The following is a 15,297-nucleotide window of genomic DNA, read 5'->3' as shown; positions in this document are numbered from 1 at the left end:
CTTTATAAACACATAGCTTAGGTGCTTCCTCGTTAAGCCTGTTGAAATTTCTTAAAATTCCCCTAGCTCCTACAGTCTCTGGAAATGATCTTACAGTCATACTCTCAGTTCAAATTGAGAGATTTTACTCACCTAACATGTTTTATTTTCAATCTGGTTTTAAAATTCCCTCTCCCAGATGTGCTTAGTCCTAGAGTGACTTGGTGTGTGTGTGTGTGTGTGTGTGTTGGGGGTGGGGTCGGGTAACACCAAGAGAGGGCTCCACCTTTGCAAAGGAGAAGGGGAGGGTAGGATGGGAGATCTGCATAAGGGAATACTGGGAGGAGAGGGGGCTGGTGTTGGGGTATAAAGTGAATAAGTAAATTTAATAAAAAGGGAGATATGAAATGAAATAAAATAAATATTATTATTATTATTAATAAATAGTAAAATAAATAAAATTCCCTCTCCTAATCTCCCTTCTCTTCTCTTTAAGACTAGTGGAAAATATATTATACCATATGTCCTCTTAGATAGGGAATGAAGGAAGCTATTAAAACTTCACACAGCACACATATTAACATCAAAGAATGAAATAGTAATTCATTCTTTTACTAAAACTGAGCTTGATCATTTAGTAGTAAATATCTTATGTTAGTCCATATGATATAGTCCTTTGATAATACATGTTTTAATGTTTTCATGGAAAATCAAAGAATACAAATGTTATTTTCAATGAAATTGTATATCTCACTCAAAATGAATGAATTAAATGGCATTTACTATTACAACTAAGACATCTATTTATTCTTAGTTTATGTCTTGCTAGAATACCACTAATCAGGATCCCTTGAGGATACAGCATTGTTTCTAGAAAAACCCAGTTTAACATACTTCTGCTACCTCAAATAGGAAAATCATCATGAAGTCTTTGAATTGAATGTTAATTTGCCATTTTTTTTTCACCAGGAAAATCACATTGATGTCCTGAGGTCATTTGGTTCCCAAATGAAAATAGATATATTACCCAGTCTCCTTGAATATGCTTTAGAATGATAATCACTGGATCAGCCAAGTTTTGAATGGAAGTATTTGAGATGCTTGCACTCACAACATATGTCATTAATTCAGAAGTGATGGTTTTAGCCTGCAGATGAAACACAAAGATCCTAAACATCTAATTTCTTATATAACCATGATCAATCTAGAATCAGTGATGCGTTACACAGTTTTGGCACAGAAGAATGGAAGAATCACAATCTAGGGGTGAATTCTCAGAGTCATTCAGATCATCTCTTCACCACACAAAGCTCAATAATAACAATCAGAACAGTTCATTAATTTATCCATCCATCCATCCATCCACTCATCCATCTACCTGAAACATATCTGTTCATCTAACATTGAGTTTGTACCAGATCTTCAATTCTGCCCTCACAGCATAGCAAAATATTCTCTGCCTTAATAATGCTTCAGATTCACAGATTCCACAGCATAACTTGGTTCTAACTCTTAACCATCCTTCTAAGAACATCTTTTCTAATAAGGAATCTAAATCCATCATGATTTAGTTACAAACTAATTTCATGGTCTGTACCCTGTAGGAAAAGGAAGTATGTTTACAAATATCTTCTTGGAACATGTCTTTGAAAATATTGATGACTATCTCTACTGTAGAAGACTGAGGTCAAAGTGTGTACATTATATCCTAGCATGGCCAGAACAGCCTGATATACAGTAGATATTTCCTCTTTTTTTGATCCAGACATTCGGCTAGGTGATTTTCATGCATACTTGTCAGCCCTCTGACATTATATGGCCTTTTTTTCCCAGCTAAGCTGAGGCTTTTGTAGGCTCCGTACCTATATGTACAAAGATCACACAACCAATGAGTGGTGGGGAAGGGGTGTTTAACAATGTTAATTTAAAGATAACAAACTAAAAGGTATTTGTAGAAATATGAAACTCTCTAATTAACAAGGCCAAAGTTCCAAATGCCAAGACTCCAGAAGGCCAGATCATTGAGTGATTTCCTCCTGCACTGCATGTACAAAACCACAGACAGAGCTGGATTAAGATGGGAGAGAGATGAAGAAAACCCTCTGATAATTTCCTAAGAAAGCCTGATATTTAGATGACATCCCTTGAAGAGCCTACAGTACACCGTTAGACGACTCCACTGAGGAAATAGTGTGTGCTTGAGTAACCATGGATGTGGTCTTGCTCAAGTTGGAAGTGTCCAACTTTCTGTTCATGGCCGTTTATGTTCATGCTAAACAATATCGTGATGGTTAATATTGTCAGCATGACAGGATCTAGAATCACTTAGGAAATAAACTTGTTTGCATGCCTGAGAAGGAGCATCTAGATTGGTTTGGCCTCTGGGTATATCTATTAGAGATTATCTAGACTAGGTTACTTCAAGCAGAAGTCCCACTCCAAATGTGGGTGGCTCCATTACTTCAACTAGGAGTCTTAGAGTGAATTTAAAAAAGGAGAAAGATAGCTGAGCACCAGTAGTAGTTTGCTTATTTGCTCCAGACACTATATGACAAGCTTTCTCAAGCTCCCACCATCTGGTTTTTTCCAGTATAGTGGACTGGACTCTCAAACTGTGAACCAAAATCAACCCTTTCTAACTAATTTCCAACAATGAAACAAATAATGGATACACAAATAATAGATATACACTTCTGATGTATGTAGTGTTCCTTTCTCATCAGAGTTCTCTGAGGCAGCCTGCTAAGGGTGAACATCAACAAACTATAATGTTGGTAAGGCCTTGCTGACATCCAAAGACTAAGTGCTAGCCCATGCTTCCTGGTTCCTCCAAGATCTTCTCTCTGGGCCATTGGTGACGTAAGGAAAGATGGTAGACTAGATGACCTATAGCTATCCTCCTAATCTGACCTAAGATAAGCAGCTTTCTGCAGTGGGAAGGCCAAAAGGAAATAGTCACAATGACTAAGGACCTAACTAACCTCTCCTCTCAATTCATGCTTCTTGCCTACACCATGGGGAACATGGGGGAAAGGGAAAATCCCTTCTCACTCCTCTGGACTCAAGTTGTACAGTTTTTCAACTTTTACCTCTGAACATTTACAGAGATGTTCCCTCTGTGGCAGCTCTATTACCTCTGCATTTCATTCTGTGGCTCCTTCACAGCGGAATTCTCCCCTAACTCAGGCAGCCTCTGTTCTTCCCTCATCTGCAGTCCCAGAGTCCCTATGCCACAGTGTGCTTGCTTAGTGCCTTTGCTCCTCCCTAAGTGCTGTAGCTAGTGGAAGAAAGGAGGAGGCACAAGATGTTCAAGAGTGATGTATTATCAACAATTTCTAAGGTAATATGTTGTAATGACTGTCAAGATATTGATCAAAAGATGTTAGAGGAAGCTGTGTAAAACTAAGTCTATGGGGCCTAGGCACTGAAAAGGAAGGCAGTTACAGGGTAGTGTGTCTTGAATCATGTACTCCTCAGCCACCAGTGACACAGGCCCTAGCCCCATGCACCTCTTCTAGTGTTGGAACCTTTTGCTTCGTCTTCTCTCCTAATTCACTGTGTTTTCTATGAGGGCGGGCCCGGGTCTTTCTTGCTTAGCACTACAGCCCTAACACCCGGTACCAGCACCATGGAAGATACAGAGTATGAATAGAATGACTATTACTCGAACAAACAAATGATTGGGTGAATATAAGGATGAATTGTGTCACCTTCCGCAAAGTGCCTTCCCCTTTCTGGGTCTTGGTGACCTCACTGGCACAATAAAGATATGAAACAATGTGAGTTATAAGGGCCCTTCCAGCTAGGAATTTGACGCATAACTGGATCTAACTCATCTTCATCTGGCACTATGACGTGTGTAGGCTAATTTTTGCAAAGGTCTTTAGTCTATTTCAATGGAAGATGCCAGAGAATCAAAATTTCTTATTAAGTGTAAAATCTATGCAAAGCAAGTTTATCTCTTATTCTGAGAGACAAGCACAGCCCTCTGAAGGAAGGAAGAAAATTAAGACCAAAAAATAATGGCATCTCTGATGATGCAAAGTGGTGACAAGAATATCAAAAGGTTGAGAGAGCTATGAAACACATTTTAAATCATTATTACAAAATTTTGTCCACTAATTTTTTCCAGGGCACAGAGAATAGAGAATGGACTTATTAATTCCAGGGAGGCATCCTGGGTAGAAATTGAACTAAACCTACTGAAACAAATAGAATTTAGCCAGAGAGAAGACTGACCAAAGAATGCCAGAGAAACAGAATACTTTGCAAACATGTTTGGTGGTAGTGTGGTCCACTTAAATTGGTAGGAGCTGAAAGCATCTGCTATATTTTTATTGGCCTACAGCTCCTGTCTCCTGGCATTAATTTATAGTTTATACTATCAGATAGTATATTATCCCCCCTCAAAATCTGTGACTATTTGACCACTAGGAGTTCATTTGCGTGGATAATTCCTTACAAATGCAAACACACCTAGGCAAATGAATGCATTACCTTCAAATACAAGGACTTTGTGCTTGAGGAGGTGGCTCTTTCTGCTCACGCAAAGGACCATTATTTGGATCCCCAGGACCCATGTAAGATGCCAGGTAGGGATGGTGTCCCAACTTTAATTCTTTCCTTGTAAGGCAGAAACATGGGATCCTCAGACTAGTCTCATTGGCAAGGTCTGGGTATTTGACTAAGAGACCTTGCCTTAATGAATATAATGGAAGAATAATCGAGGATGATTCTTGACATCAACCTTAGGCTTCCATATGCATACATACACCTGTGAATCTGTAGCCTCCATATGTGCGAGTGTGCATGCACATGTGCATGTGTGTATGATACATAAACATGCATGAGTGTACACTCACATGTGCATGAAGACACACACACACACACACACAAATGGGAAAGGAAAAAAAAGAAAAAACAAAGTCAGAACTTTGCTGTTTGTTAGATAGTGTGACTCTGATTCATAACTATACCACTTCATCACTGTGTGACCTTAGGCAAAACTATTTAATTTTGCTGAGACTCAGTTTCCCATGAGAAGCAGACACGGCAGTAGGCATACATAGTAACAACTAAACTAGGCATGGTGATGCATGTCTTTAATCCCAGAATTCAGGACACAGAAACTATACGATCTCTACCATTTTTGTCTATATAGCAAGTACTAGGCTAGCCAGTTCTTTTTGACCTTGTCTCAAAAAAAAAAAAAAAACTCACTGTTCTGCACTTCATGCAAATTCTGGTTGCTGTCATCTCAACAGCATAATGAGATAGAGTGGTCTTAGGCAGAGAACCTTCCCCATCATAACATCAGCAACGCAAACATTTACTCCCAGGAACATGTTATTTGTAGTAACTCCTTCAGTTCTTTAACTGGCCAATAAGGTCTGATTCTTAGACTATTTCAAATTAAAAAAAAAAAACCTATGACAGATGGATGCTGAATCATACAAAGTGTGATTTTCGCCAGAAATCACACAGGTAGAAGGTAGCAATGTCAGCCTCAGATCCCAGCAGCTGGTCCCCCAGATCATACCTCACCACATTTCATTGCCTCTAGTTTAAAGGTGAGGTTTAGAGCACTCAGAGCTAGAAGCTAGGAAGGATGGAGGGGGTGGGGAAGATTAATAAGCTGAAAGGCCATCTCATCAGGAGAACATGTTGTTCTTTTCTGGCTTTGAAACATCTTAGGGCCTCTTTGGTCACCAGATAACCCTAAGGTCCCATCCAAAGCTTCGGAGCTGTGAAAATTCCTAAGTGTAAAACATAATTAAAGTAGAGGTTGATTCCTGTGGAGGGCCAGGGGGTGTGCTAAAAGACTTGTAGAATCAATCAGAGCATATTCTAAAATAAACAGAACATCATGAAAGTAGCAGGAATTCATAATTACGGTGAGTCACCATGTCAGTTCATGACAGTTACCAGAGGCACGAACTTACCTTAAAGAGTGAGGTTTGGCCAAAAAAATTAAACAAGATAGTTTGCAAGCCATCAAGAGGAACCTTTTCCCTCAATGATTTAGGCAAATAGATGGAAGCCAAAGCCTTCCTTAGAGGGATATCACCGAGGAAAATCTGCCAAGAAAAATCAGGAAAGGAAAACTGGAGTCTTCACCCATCATAGTGACATCCTCTCCTCCTCCCATCCCAACCAGTTTAGAATTCCCACAGAGGACTGCAGCTGGGAGTTGTAGCCTGTTTCCATGAGCTATCACACACACACACACACACACACACACACACACACACACACACACACACGTGCATACTTTCCTTCCAAGGTTTTCTTCCTTTAACCTAAGTCTGCATAAGTAATGACAAAAGTGAAAAGGAGAATAAAAAATTATGTAATCTTTCCCAATATGGGGAAATAAAGTTAGCTGAAACATCAGACTGCCTTCCCCCTTATAGTTCTGAAAGCAAAAACAACAAAAAGAAGAAACCATGCAGTTGCATTAGGCACTTGCCTCACAGTACATTGATCAATGCTCTCACTAAATGTGAGCCTGGAAAGGGAGGCATTAGGCTTTAGAATTCTGCTAGAGACTCATAGTTAGACAGATGTTCTAGTTTCATTGGTAATAAATAGTATTTTGTATATTCTAAAATATTTTTAGATGAAAATGTGCTTTATTAAAAACTACACTCACTTGGAACACAATCACAAACCTGGATCTCCCAGGTTTCAAGAAGTGGTGCATGGCCACCTTTAAATGCATTCCCTTATTTAATATCATTGCTGAGCTTGAGACATGTGTTGAGGTAGGATATTAGGAAACAGAGGAAGTTACAAGTTGTATCCAGAGGTCATAAATCAAGGAAGTAACTGAACAAAAATATGTGATTTAGGCCTGAAATTTTCCTATTATCCATGATGATGCTCAATGAGATATTACCTAGTTCAGTGTAGTGTAGTGTGTGTGTGTGTGTGTGTGTGTGTGTGTGTGTGTGTGTGTGTGTGTGAGAGAGAGAGAGAGAGAGAGAGAGAGAGAGAGAGAGAGAGCATAATGTTTATGGAATGACTTCTCGAACCTAAAACCCATATGGACTTTCTAGCACAGATGACCCATGCTCAGTCAATTGATGACCTCAGAGGTCACAATTTAGCTTCAGCATATAGATAATTTGGTACCAAGAATGTGGCAAGGGTTGATGGGCTGTTTATCTGCTGATGCTTATAATGGATACTCCATATGTAAACAGAGAGGTCAACACCTGCTTCTACTATAGCTAAAAGGCTCTTAATGGATGAGGAGTTTCCTGCATCGAACGGCTATATAAACTAACAGTCATTTGAAAGCCCAGGAAAATGAACACTAGCAGAGAGATTCCAGAGCCGACTAAGCAGTCAGCAAACAGGTAAAAGCACCGGGTGAACTACCTATCTCAGCTGTTCAGCTGATGCTTCGTTGAAACTACTATGGCTTTGAACGGAATCTGAAAATTGCTGCTAGGAAAGTCTACCGATTCCTGTTGTGAAGAATCAGAAGCAAAAGGTCAAGAGAACCACAGCCATTGGAAGAACAGGATGGAGAACTAAGGAAGGAAGAGAGCTAAACTCCGCATAGATTATATGCATGGTCTCTGCGTCATATATGCATAGGACAAATGCCAAATAAAAATCAAGGAACTCAACTGATTTTTGAACTGCTACCCAAGATGTGGAGTTTACTTTTGATTCCAGACAGCTTCATTGCCTGTTATAGCCAAACCCATCGCTTTCAGAGAACTATATTAGAAATGAATTTCCACACAAGAAAATTCAGAATCTATGTAATCACAATTGTATGTAATCAAAATGTAATCCTAATTTTTCAATAGATGGAGAAAGAATGCATGTGACCCATAAGCAACTACAAAGACAAGCCATGAAGAGGACACAACACTAACACTAATGTATAATGATTTTAAAGCCTCAAGTACAGCTGTGCTTAGGTATGTAAAAGAAAATGTGCTTTCAATTAATGCAAAGAGGAAGAATAATGCTACATAAACAACAAAACAAAGCATAAGGAGAAGGAGGAGGAATAAGAGACTCTGAGAATAAATGTTGGAAATTTTTGGTTGTGCTGGATGAGTTCAACAGTTATATGACAATAACAAATACCACTAAATTTTAAGTTACATGAATAGAAAACAGATAATAAAATAATGAAAATAGGAAAAGAATTTCAAGGAATTTTGAAGCAGTATTAAAATGCCACACATACATGAAATTGCAGTCTCAGATGGACAAATAACATGGTGAAGAAACAAGATTCGAAGAAATAATAAGTTATAAATTCAAGAAATGCAGCAAATCCCAACACAATGAATACAAAGAAAAACACGTTGAAGGCACATTGATAAACTGCCAAAAAATCAAAGGCAAATATTAAAAGTCAATGGGTACAAATGATATATTCCACATCTCATACAGAGAAGCAAAAACTTAAGTGCTACTGATTTCTCACCAGAAAAAAAAAAAAAGGTTAAGAGCAGAAGACAGTGACGTTTATGAATCTCAAAGGAATTGATGCTAAATGAAGTCTGCTCTTCAGAGAGGAACAGAGAAGAACAAACCTAGCAAGTGCCCAGGTAATGTTAAACAACAAAGAAAAACAAAAACAAAACACCAACAACTTTCTCTCAATTTCTTTAGCACAGTTGCATATGCCTTTAATCCCAGCCCTTGGGAGGCAGAGGCAGGCGCATGCTTATTAGCTTGAGGCCAACCTGGTCCACATAGTGAATTCCAGGGCAACCAGGGCTGTATAATGAGACCCTGTCTCAAAAACTCAAACAAAGAAATAAATAAGTGATTATAAAATTCTCTTGTGTGATCTATAGTCTTCTTTGGTTAAAACCTCCACTAAGAAAATGTCTCCATAAAATCAGGTTGGAGACAGGCTCCTATGGCACTTTCTTTTGTTGTTGTTCTTTTTCTTATTGGGTTTGTTTAGTTTGGGTTTGTTGAGACAGGGTTTCTCTGTGTAACTCTGGCTGTCCTGGAACTTTCTGTAGACCAGGTTGGCCTCAGACTCAGAGATTCTACTGCCTCTGCCTACAGAAATTCTCCATGGAGCACTGACTGTCCTGGAACTCTGTGTTGACCAGGCTAGCCTCGAACTCAGAAATCTGCCTGCCTCTGCCTTCCAAGTGCTGGGATTAAAGTCATGTGCTACCACCACAGTTATTGATGGGAGTGTGCCCGGCCCATTGTGGATGGGGCCACCCCTGGGATAGATAGTGGTCCTCTGTTGTATAAGAAAGCAGGCTAAGCAAGCCATAGGGAACAAGCCAGTAAGCAGCACTCTTCTGTGGCCTCTGCATCAGTTCCTGTCTCCAGGTTCCTGCCCTGTTGGAGTTTCTGTCCTGACTTCCTTTGATGATGAACACTGCTACAGAAGTGTAAGCCAAATAAACCCCTTTCTCCCCAACTTGCTTTTGGTCATGGTGTTTAATCACAGAAATAGAAACCCTAAGACAATGTGATTAAAAGGAGAAATGCTGATGATGGAAATGTAACATAGTTCAGCCACTATAGAAATCAGTATGGAGTTCCATCAGAAACCAAATAGTACAGCCCCTGAGTACATATCCAAAAGAATCAGAGTCAGATGTAAGGCAGACACGTGTATTCCTATGTTTATTGTGATACTGTGTATAACAGCTAAGATATTGAATTAGCCAAGGTGACTAGACATAAAAATGGATTTAAATTGAAGTTATACATGCCCAATAAAATCTTATTCAGCCATGAAGAAGTATGAAATATGCCCCAGGAAATGAGTATAACGAGATTGTCATATTAATCAAAATAAGTCAGATTCAGAAAAGCAAATGCTAAATTTTAAAAGGCTTGAAAGTATAATGGAAAGTATAAATGAAAGTTTAATTCCCTCTAAATGAGGGAATGAGGGACCAATAGAAAGGGCAACAGGAGCAGAAGGCAGGGATAAATGTGATCAAAATCCATTGCATAAAAGTATCATAAAAAATAAATTAGCCAGGCGTGGTGGTGCAAGCCTTTAATCCCAGCACTCGGGAGGCAGAGGCAGGCGGATTTCTGAGTTCGAGGCCAGCCTGGTCTACAAAGTGAGCTCCAGGACAGCCAGGGCTATACAGAGAAACCCTGTCCCGAAAAACCAAAAAAAAAAATTTTTTTTTTTGTAAAATAATCTTTGCTTATTTAAAATATATAAAGAGTAAATACCATTAATAATATGCAAGCAGATGTAAAATTCCTATAGAATTAGAAAAGACTTAGAGTAGCAATCTTCTCAAAAAAGGAGGTGTGAAGGGCTCATACTATCTAATGGTCACATAGCAGGTAGCACGCCAATGAAAACAAGGACCATGAGGATCTAGCCTTAAAAACAGAGAGCTTCAGGTTCAGTGAGAGATTTGTCTCAAGGGGATAAGGCAGAGAATGATGGATCAGGCAGTTTGTCATCCTCCTCTGACCTGTGCACATTTATACACATATGCACATACATATAACACACATACATTGAGTATAGGTTCCAAAAGAAAGTAGCAATAACACAAAGATTTATTAAAAATTAAGTATAACAACACAGAAAGTAAAAAATAAGTTTACTTTTTTAAAACTCTTCTTTTTAAAAAAAAAGATTTATTTATTGATATATGTACGAGTACACTGTAGCTGTCTTCAAACACACCAGAAAAGGGTATCAGATCCCATTACAGATGGTTATGAGCCACCACATGGCTGCTGGGAATTGAACTCAGGACCTCCCCAGCCCTTCCCCAACTCTTCTTTTGAGAATTTCATGTGTGGGTACTATTTCTCTTCCTCCTTCTTCCAACTCCTCCTATGTTTCTTCTGCTCCTTTTCAATTTCATGAGCTCTTGCTCTTAAATTATTGTTACATATCTAGAGAGATGTAGATATATAGACATTTATAAATACAGCCTGCTGAGTACACATATGTGTCCAGGGCTGATGACTTGGGATTGGACTGCCTATCAGAGGCTCATCCCTGGAGAAGACTGATTCTCCACCTCTCAGCAACCATTAATATTTGCTGCTCTTCACTTAGGGCCGAGGCTTTATGAGATCCTCCTATTTATCTTTTAAAAATGTATTGTGAGTTGTTTTTTTTTTTTTTGGTTGTTGGTGTTTTGTTTTGTTTTTGTTTTTGTTTTTGTTTTTTTTTGCTTTTTTTTTTTTTTTTGTCAAAGGTAACAAAGAACACCAATGGGAAAGGGAAAGTTCCCAGTAAGTGGTATTGTTTTAAAAACTAAATATTCATATGTAACAAAATGATTTCATACCGTGTAAGAAAATTAGCTCACTGGGGAATCTTCTTCTTAAGCATAAAAGTTAAAACCAAAGAGTTTTTCAAAGAAAGCATAAAAGAATGCTTTCATGACTGCCCTATGCCAAAGATTTTTTTTTTTTAGCCAGACAAATCATATATGGTTACTAGCAAGGTAAAAGAACTACAAATTAGATTTCAGAAAAAAATTCTAAACATATGCTTATGAAAAGACCCCACTGAGAAAATGATAGGGAAGTTACCGAAAGGAACTACAAGCCAATTAAAATACGAACGAAAGATTGATGGCTAAGTCAACAAAGAAGTTCTGGGAGCAATCAAGATGAAAATGAAAGCTTCCTGCCCATCATTAGCCACGGGAGAAAAGAACGCGGCATTTTCTTACCAGTGTACGTACATACCCTATGAGCCAGCTACTCACTTTCTAACTTTGTGCCTAAGGCTCTTGAAAACATGTCTGCACAAAGACTTTTATGCAAATATTCATAGGAGTGCTATTTGTAATGTCTACAAGCTGGAACAAACAAATAAACAGGAATGGTAGGATAAGTTAAAAGGACACAATATGTTTATTCAATCAAATATTATTCAACAATTTAAAATATGGAAAGCAGAATGATGAATTTCAAAACAATGTAACATATATGAAAGAAGACTTCTAGCACAGAATCATGTACATATCTATCACATGATTTTATTTGGAGGAATCAGTTCTTTTTTTATAGAACATGATTTTAATATTTTCAACTGTTAATATTCAACAGACAGCATAATTATTTTAAGATATATTTCATTGTTATGTCTCCCTTTTCATTTCTTAATTTATTAATTTGGATACTGTCTCTGTGCCATCTGGTTAGTCCGGCTAAGGGTTTATTTATCTTGTTGACTTTCTCAAAGATTCAGCTCCTGGTTTTGTTGGTTCTTTGTATAGTTCTTTTTGTTTTTACTTGGTTTGATTCTTTCCTGCCACCTACTCCTCTTGGGTGTATTTGCTTCTTCTTGTTCTAGAGCTTTCAGGTGTGCTGTCAAGCTGCTAGTGTGAGCTCTCTCCAGTTTTTTATGGAGGCGCACAGAGCTGTGAGTTTTCTGGAAGAATCAGTTCTAGAGCAGGAACAAATTATGGAAGAAAAAAAGTCAGGGTGGTGGTGGCCCCTGGAGACGACAGCTTCAGGGATTGACCGGGAAAGGGGGGTCTTTCAGGAGCAATGGTAATAGCCTGTATCTTGATAGGGTTTCTGTTATGTGGACATATATATGCCTTAGCTAAATTCAGAGACCTTGGACTTAAGATTTGTATACTTTCCCACATATAAATTTACAATTTTAAGGTATAAAACAAAATCTGCTCCCTCAGATTGCTTTGAAGTTGCATATGACCTGCCAGAGGTGAACTTCTCTTAGACAGTGGAAAGGGCTGAGACTTTTATGATTGATACATGATGGAGTACAGTGGGATAAATCAGGGTAATTAGCATCCACATCACATCAAACATTTGACATTTGCTTCTGTTACCTAACCTGAACCCAGACTTTAAGATACGGCCAGACATAGATCTGAATTCCAGTTTAGCTATTAGGTTGTGTCCTTGGGCATATCCCTTGATTTTTCTGTTACCTTGTGTCTTCCAACAATACTCTGTAGCATAACATTCAACATACAATAAATTATCCCATATAGTAGCCTATAGTCACCTATTTTGGATGATTTACAGTGACAGAGTCAATTGTGACATCATTGCACACCACACAGACATCAGTACAGCTTTTAGCCTACCAAGGGTTTTCCCCTGGGGTCTCTATACTTTCTTATATTTCCATTCAGATTAAAAGCTTCCAGGGGGCACTTTTTCCTTCCCAAGAACTTCATGGGTGAAGATCTAGGACACCATTTTGTTGCCTGGCTTTCAGTTTCCTGTGTTGCACTTACCTGGGGGGCTATGACTTCTTCAGAGGATTGGATGCTGAAGGCCATACCTTCAAACTTGTGGTCTACCCGCAGCACAGCCAAAGCCAGCTTAGCTACAGTGAGATTTGCTGTTCTCCCTGCAAATTCCATCTTGTGACCAACACGCTCAATTATCCTCAGAATCCTGAAAAGAATCACAGGAAAAAAAAATCACTTTTTCTGCCTTCTTGGTAAAACTCATCCTCCCTACAAGACATCCTCACTGTGAAACTTGACTTTGTGATTTCACTGTCATTGATGTTGTTTAGGTTTGGGGCCTGACAAATGGAGGTCTATGCCTTAGTGCCTCTAATTACTGTAGGGGTAAAGAAAATGGCCTCCTCAAGCTGCACTTCCCTTGCAAAAAAAAAAAAAAAAAAAAAAAGTTCGAGATAGTACCAGCAAGCATCTTAGCGTTCGTTTCAAAAAAAAACAGATGAAATTATCTTTTATAAAGTCAGATCCATTGTGGCCTCGTTTGTCTGAGAAGTTTGGATTTTATTAAAGCTATAAAGGAATGCCACCAGTTTGAAAATCATGGTGTGATCTGATGTGTACATTGAAACATATCTCTGAGTGCTGTGTAGAAAATGGATCACAGAGGAGCAACAGTGCAAGCAGAGGGCTAGGATTGGAGGCTCAAGCAGATGGACAGGGGAAGGAAATCAGAGTAGAACTGGGAGATGGAGAGATTCACTGATTCTACTACAATAGTTTAAGGCAGTGGTTCTCAACCTGTGGTTTGTGACTCCGTTGGGGTCCCACATCAAATATCCTGTATATCAGAGGTTTACATTATTATTCAAAATTACAGCTATGAAGAGCAACAAAATAATATTGTAGATGGGGGTCACCATAACATAAGGAACTATATTAAAAGATCCCAGCATTAGGAAGGTCTAAGAGGTTAAAGGGTGTGTGGACAGTGCTTCATATAAGAGGTATTTTCTTCTTTAGTGCTGTTATTGATAACCCCCTGTGTCTTGTTCAATTAATGCTATGTAAGATAGGGATCAAACTATATTGGATAATATAGAAAATTTTCAGAGAATAAATAAAAAATGTAATAAAAGAGTAAATAAAAATGAGACATTTATAAGTCAGCTTCCCAAGGGGAAATAAAAACCTGGTTACTGACTGTGCGGTAAAAAGTGTCAACCAGAAACAACGCCTACGTTTTTCATGATCCCAAGGGTTGGTTGGATACATTTTATAAAAATGTGAAGCAGTTAGAGAGATTTCAGGCTGGGTTCTGGGTAGGAATGTATTTGAAAAGTCATTATCACTGAGAGCTCATTCATATTCAAATGGTGTCATCCACTGCTCTGGACCTTGTCAAGGCATAGCTGCCTGTGTGCTGAGGAGGAAGTGATCCGATAACATCTCCACTTCCTGAGTTAAGCATTCTGACTTACTCATTGCTTACTGGAGGCAGGTTGGAAGCTGAATCACTCTGCTTTTCCGTCACAGTGTTGAGGATTTGGAGTATGATCTGGGTTAGGTTGATACTTATCTCATCACAGTTAGAAATATCAGCTACTTTAGAAACAATAATCTTTGTCTCTTCTTCATCCAAAGGTGGAGACTCATTGACCAGATTTAAAATGTGCTCTGCGACATCATCCGCATTCTCTGGGAGAAACAAAGTGGAAATGGGTGACCTCCAGTTTGGCCTTTACTGTGGGCCTATGCTGTATGGCCCACTTCCCTTTAAAAAGACCAGGCAGTGAAGTGGAAATAAAGTTCACCAAAGGAAACTATTGAAGCTCAAGTTCTCCAATAGATGTAGTTCCGGGAAGATGAACAAAAGTCAATTTTGTATTCATTAAGTCGGATTTCAAATGCATCAGGGAAATCTTTTTGTCACTGAAGAATTATCTTGAAACTTGATGCTAATTAAGTTAAGATATTTGAGTGTTGGCTCAAGTTAAGATCCCACCTATACTCAAATATCAGCAAACATTGAGTCTAAGTTTTTATAATCAAGGGTTGTGATTACTATTTCCTGTCAAGAACTGGCAACCCACAGGTAGAAAGCAAATATGGACCACATAATAAGAAGCAATTAATTAAGATTTCTCTA

The 15,297-nt window shown here is 38.6% G+C and overlaps 1 protein-coding gene across 1 annotated transcript in view; it reads right to left on the bottom strand.

Annotated features, from left to right (window-relative positions):
- The window catches only part of Adgrg4 (adhesion G protein-coupled receptor G4), an 86,126-nt gene that overhangs the window by 24,846 nt on the left and 45,983 nt on the right, over positions 1-15,297 (bottom strand). The window contains exons 10-13 of the mRNA NM_001362885.1: positions 14,630-14,846; positions 13,197-13,359; positions 5,922-6,056; positions 1,007-1,126 (exon numbers count right to left, since the gene is read on the bottom strand). Coding sequence (NP_001349814.1) covers positions 1,007-1,126; positions 5,922-6,056; positions 13,197-13,359; positions 14,630-14,846 — 635 coding nt within the window. The remainder of the gene's footprint in view (positions 1-1,006; positions 1,127-5,921; positions 6,057-13,196; positions 13,360-14,629; positions 14,847-15,297) is intronic.

Source organism: Mus musculus, chromosome X (assembly GCF_000001635.26).
Source record: "Mus musculus strain C57BL/6J chromosome X, GRCm38.p6 C57BL/6J".
Lineage (NCBI taxonomy): Eukaryota > Metazoa > Chordata > Mammalia > Rodentia > Muridae > Mus > Mus musculus.
The sequence above is the reverse complement of the archived record's forward strand: the minus strand, read 5'-3'. Positions and strand labels throughout refer to the sequence as shown.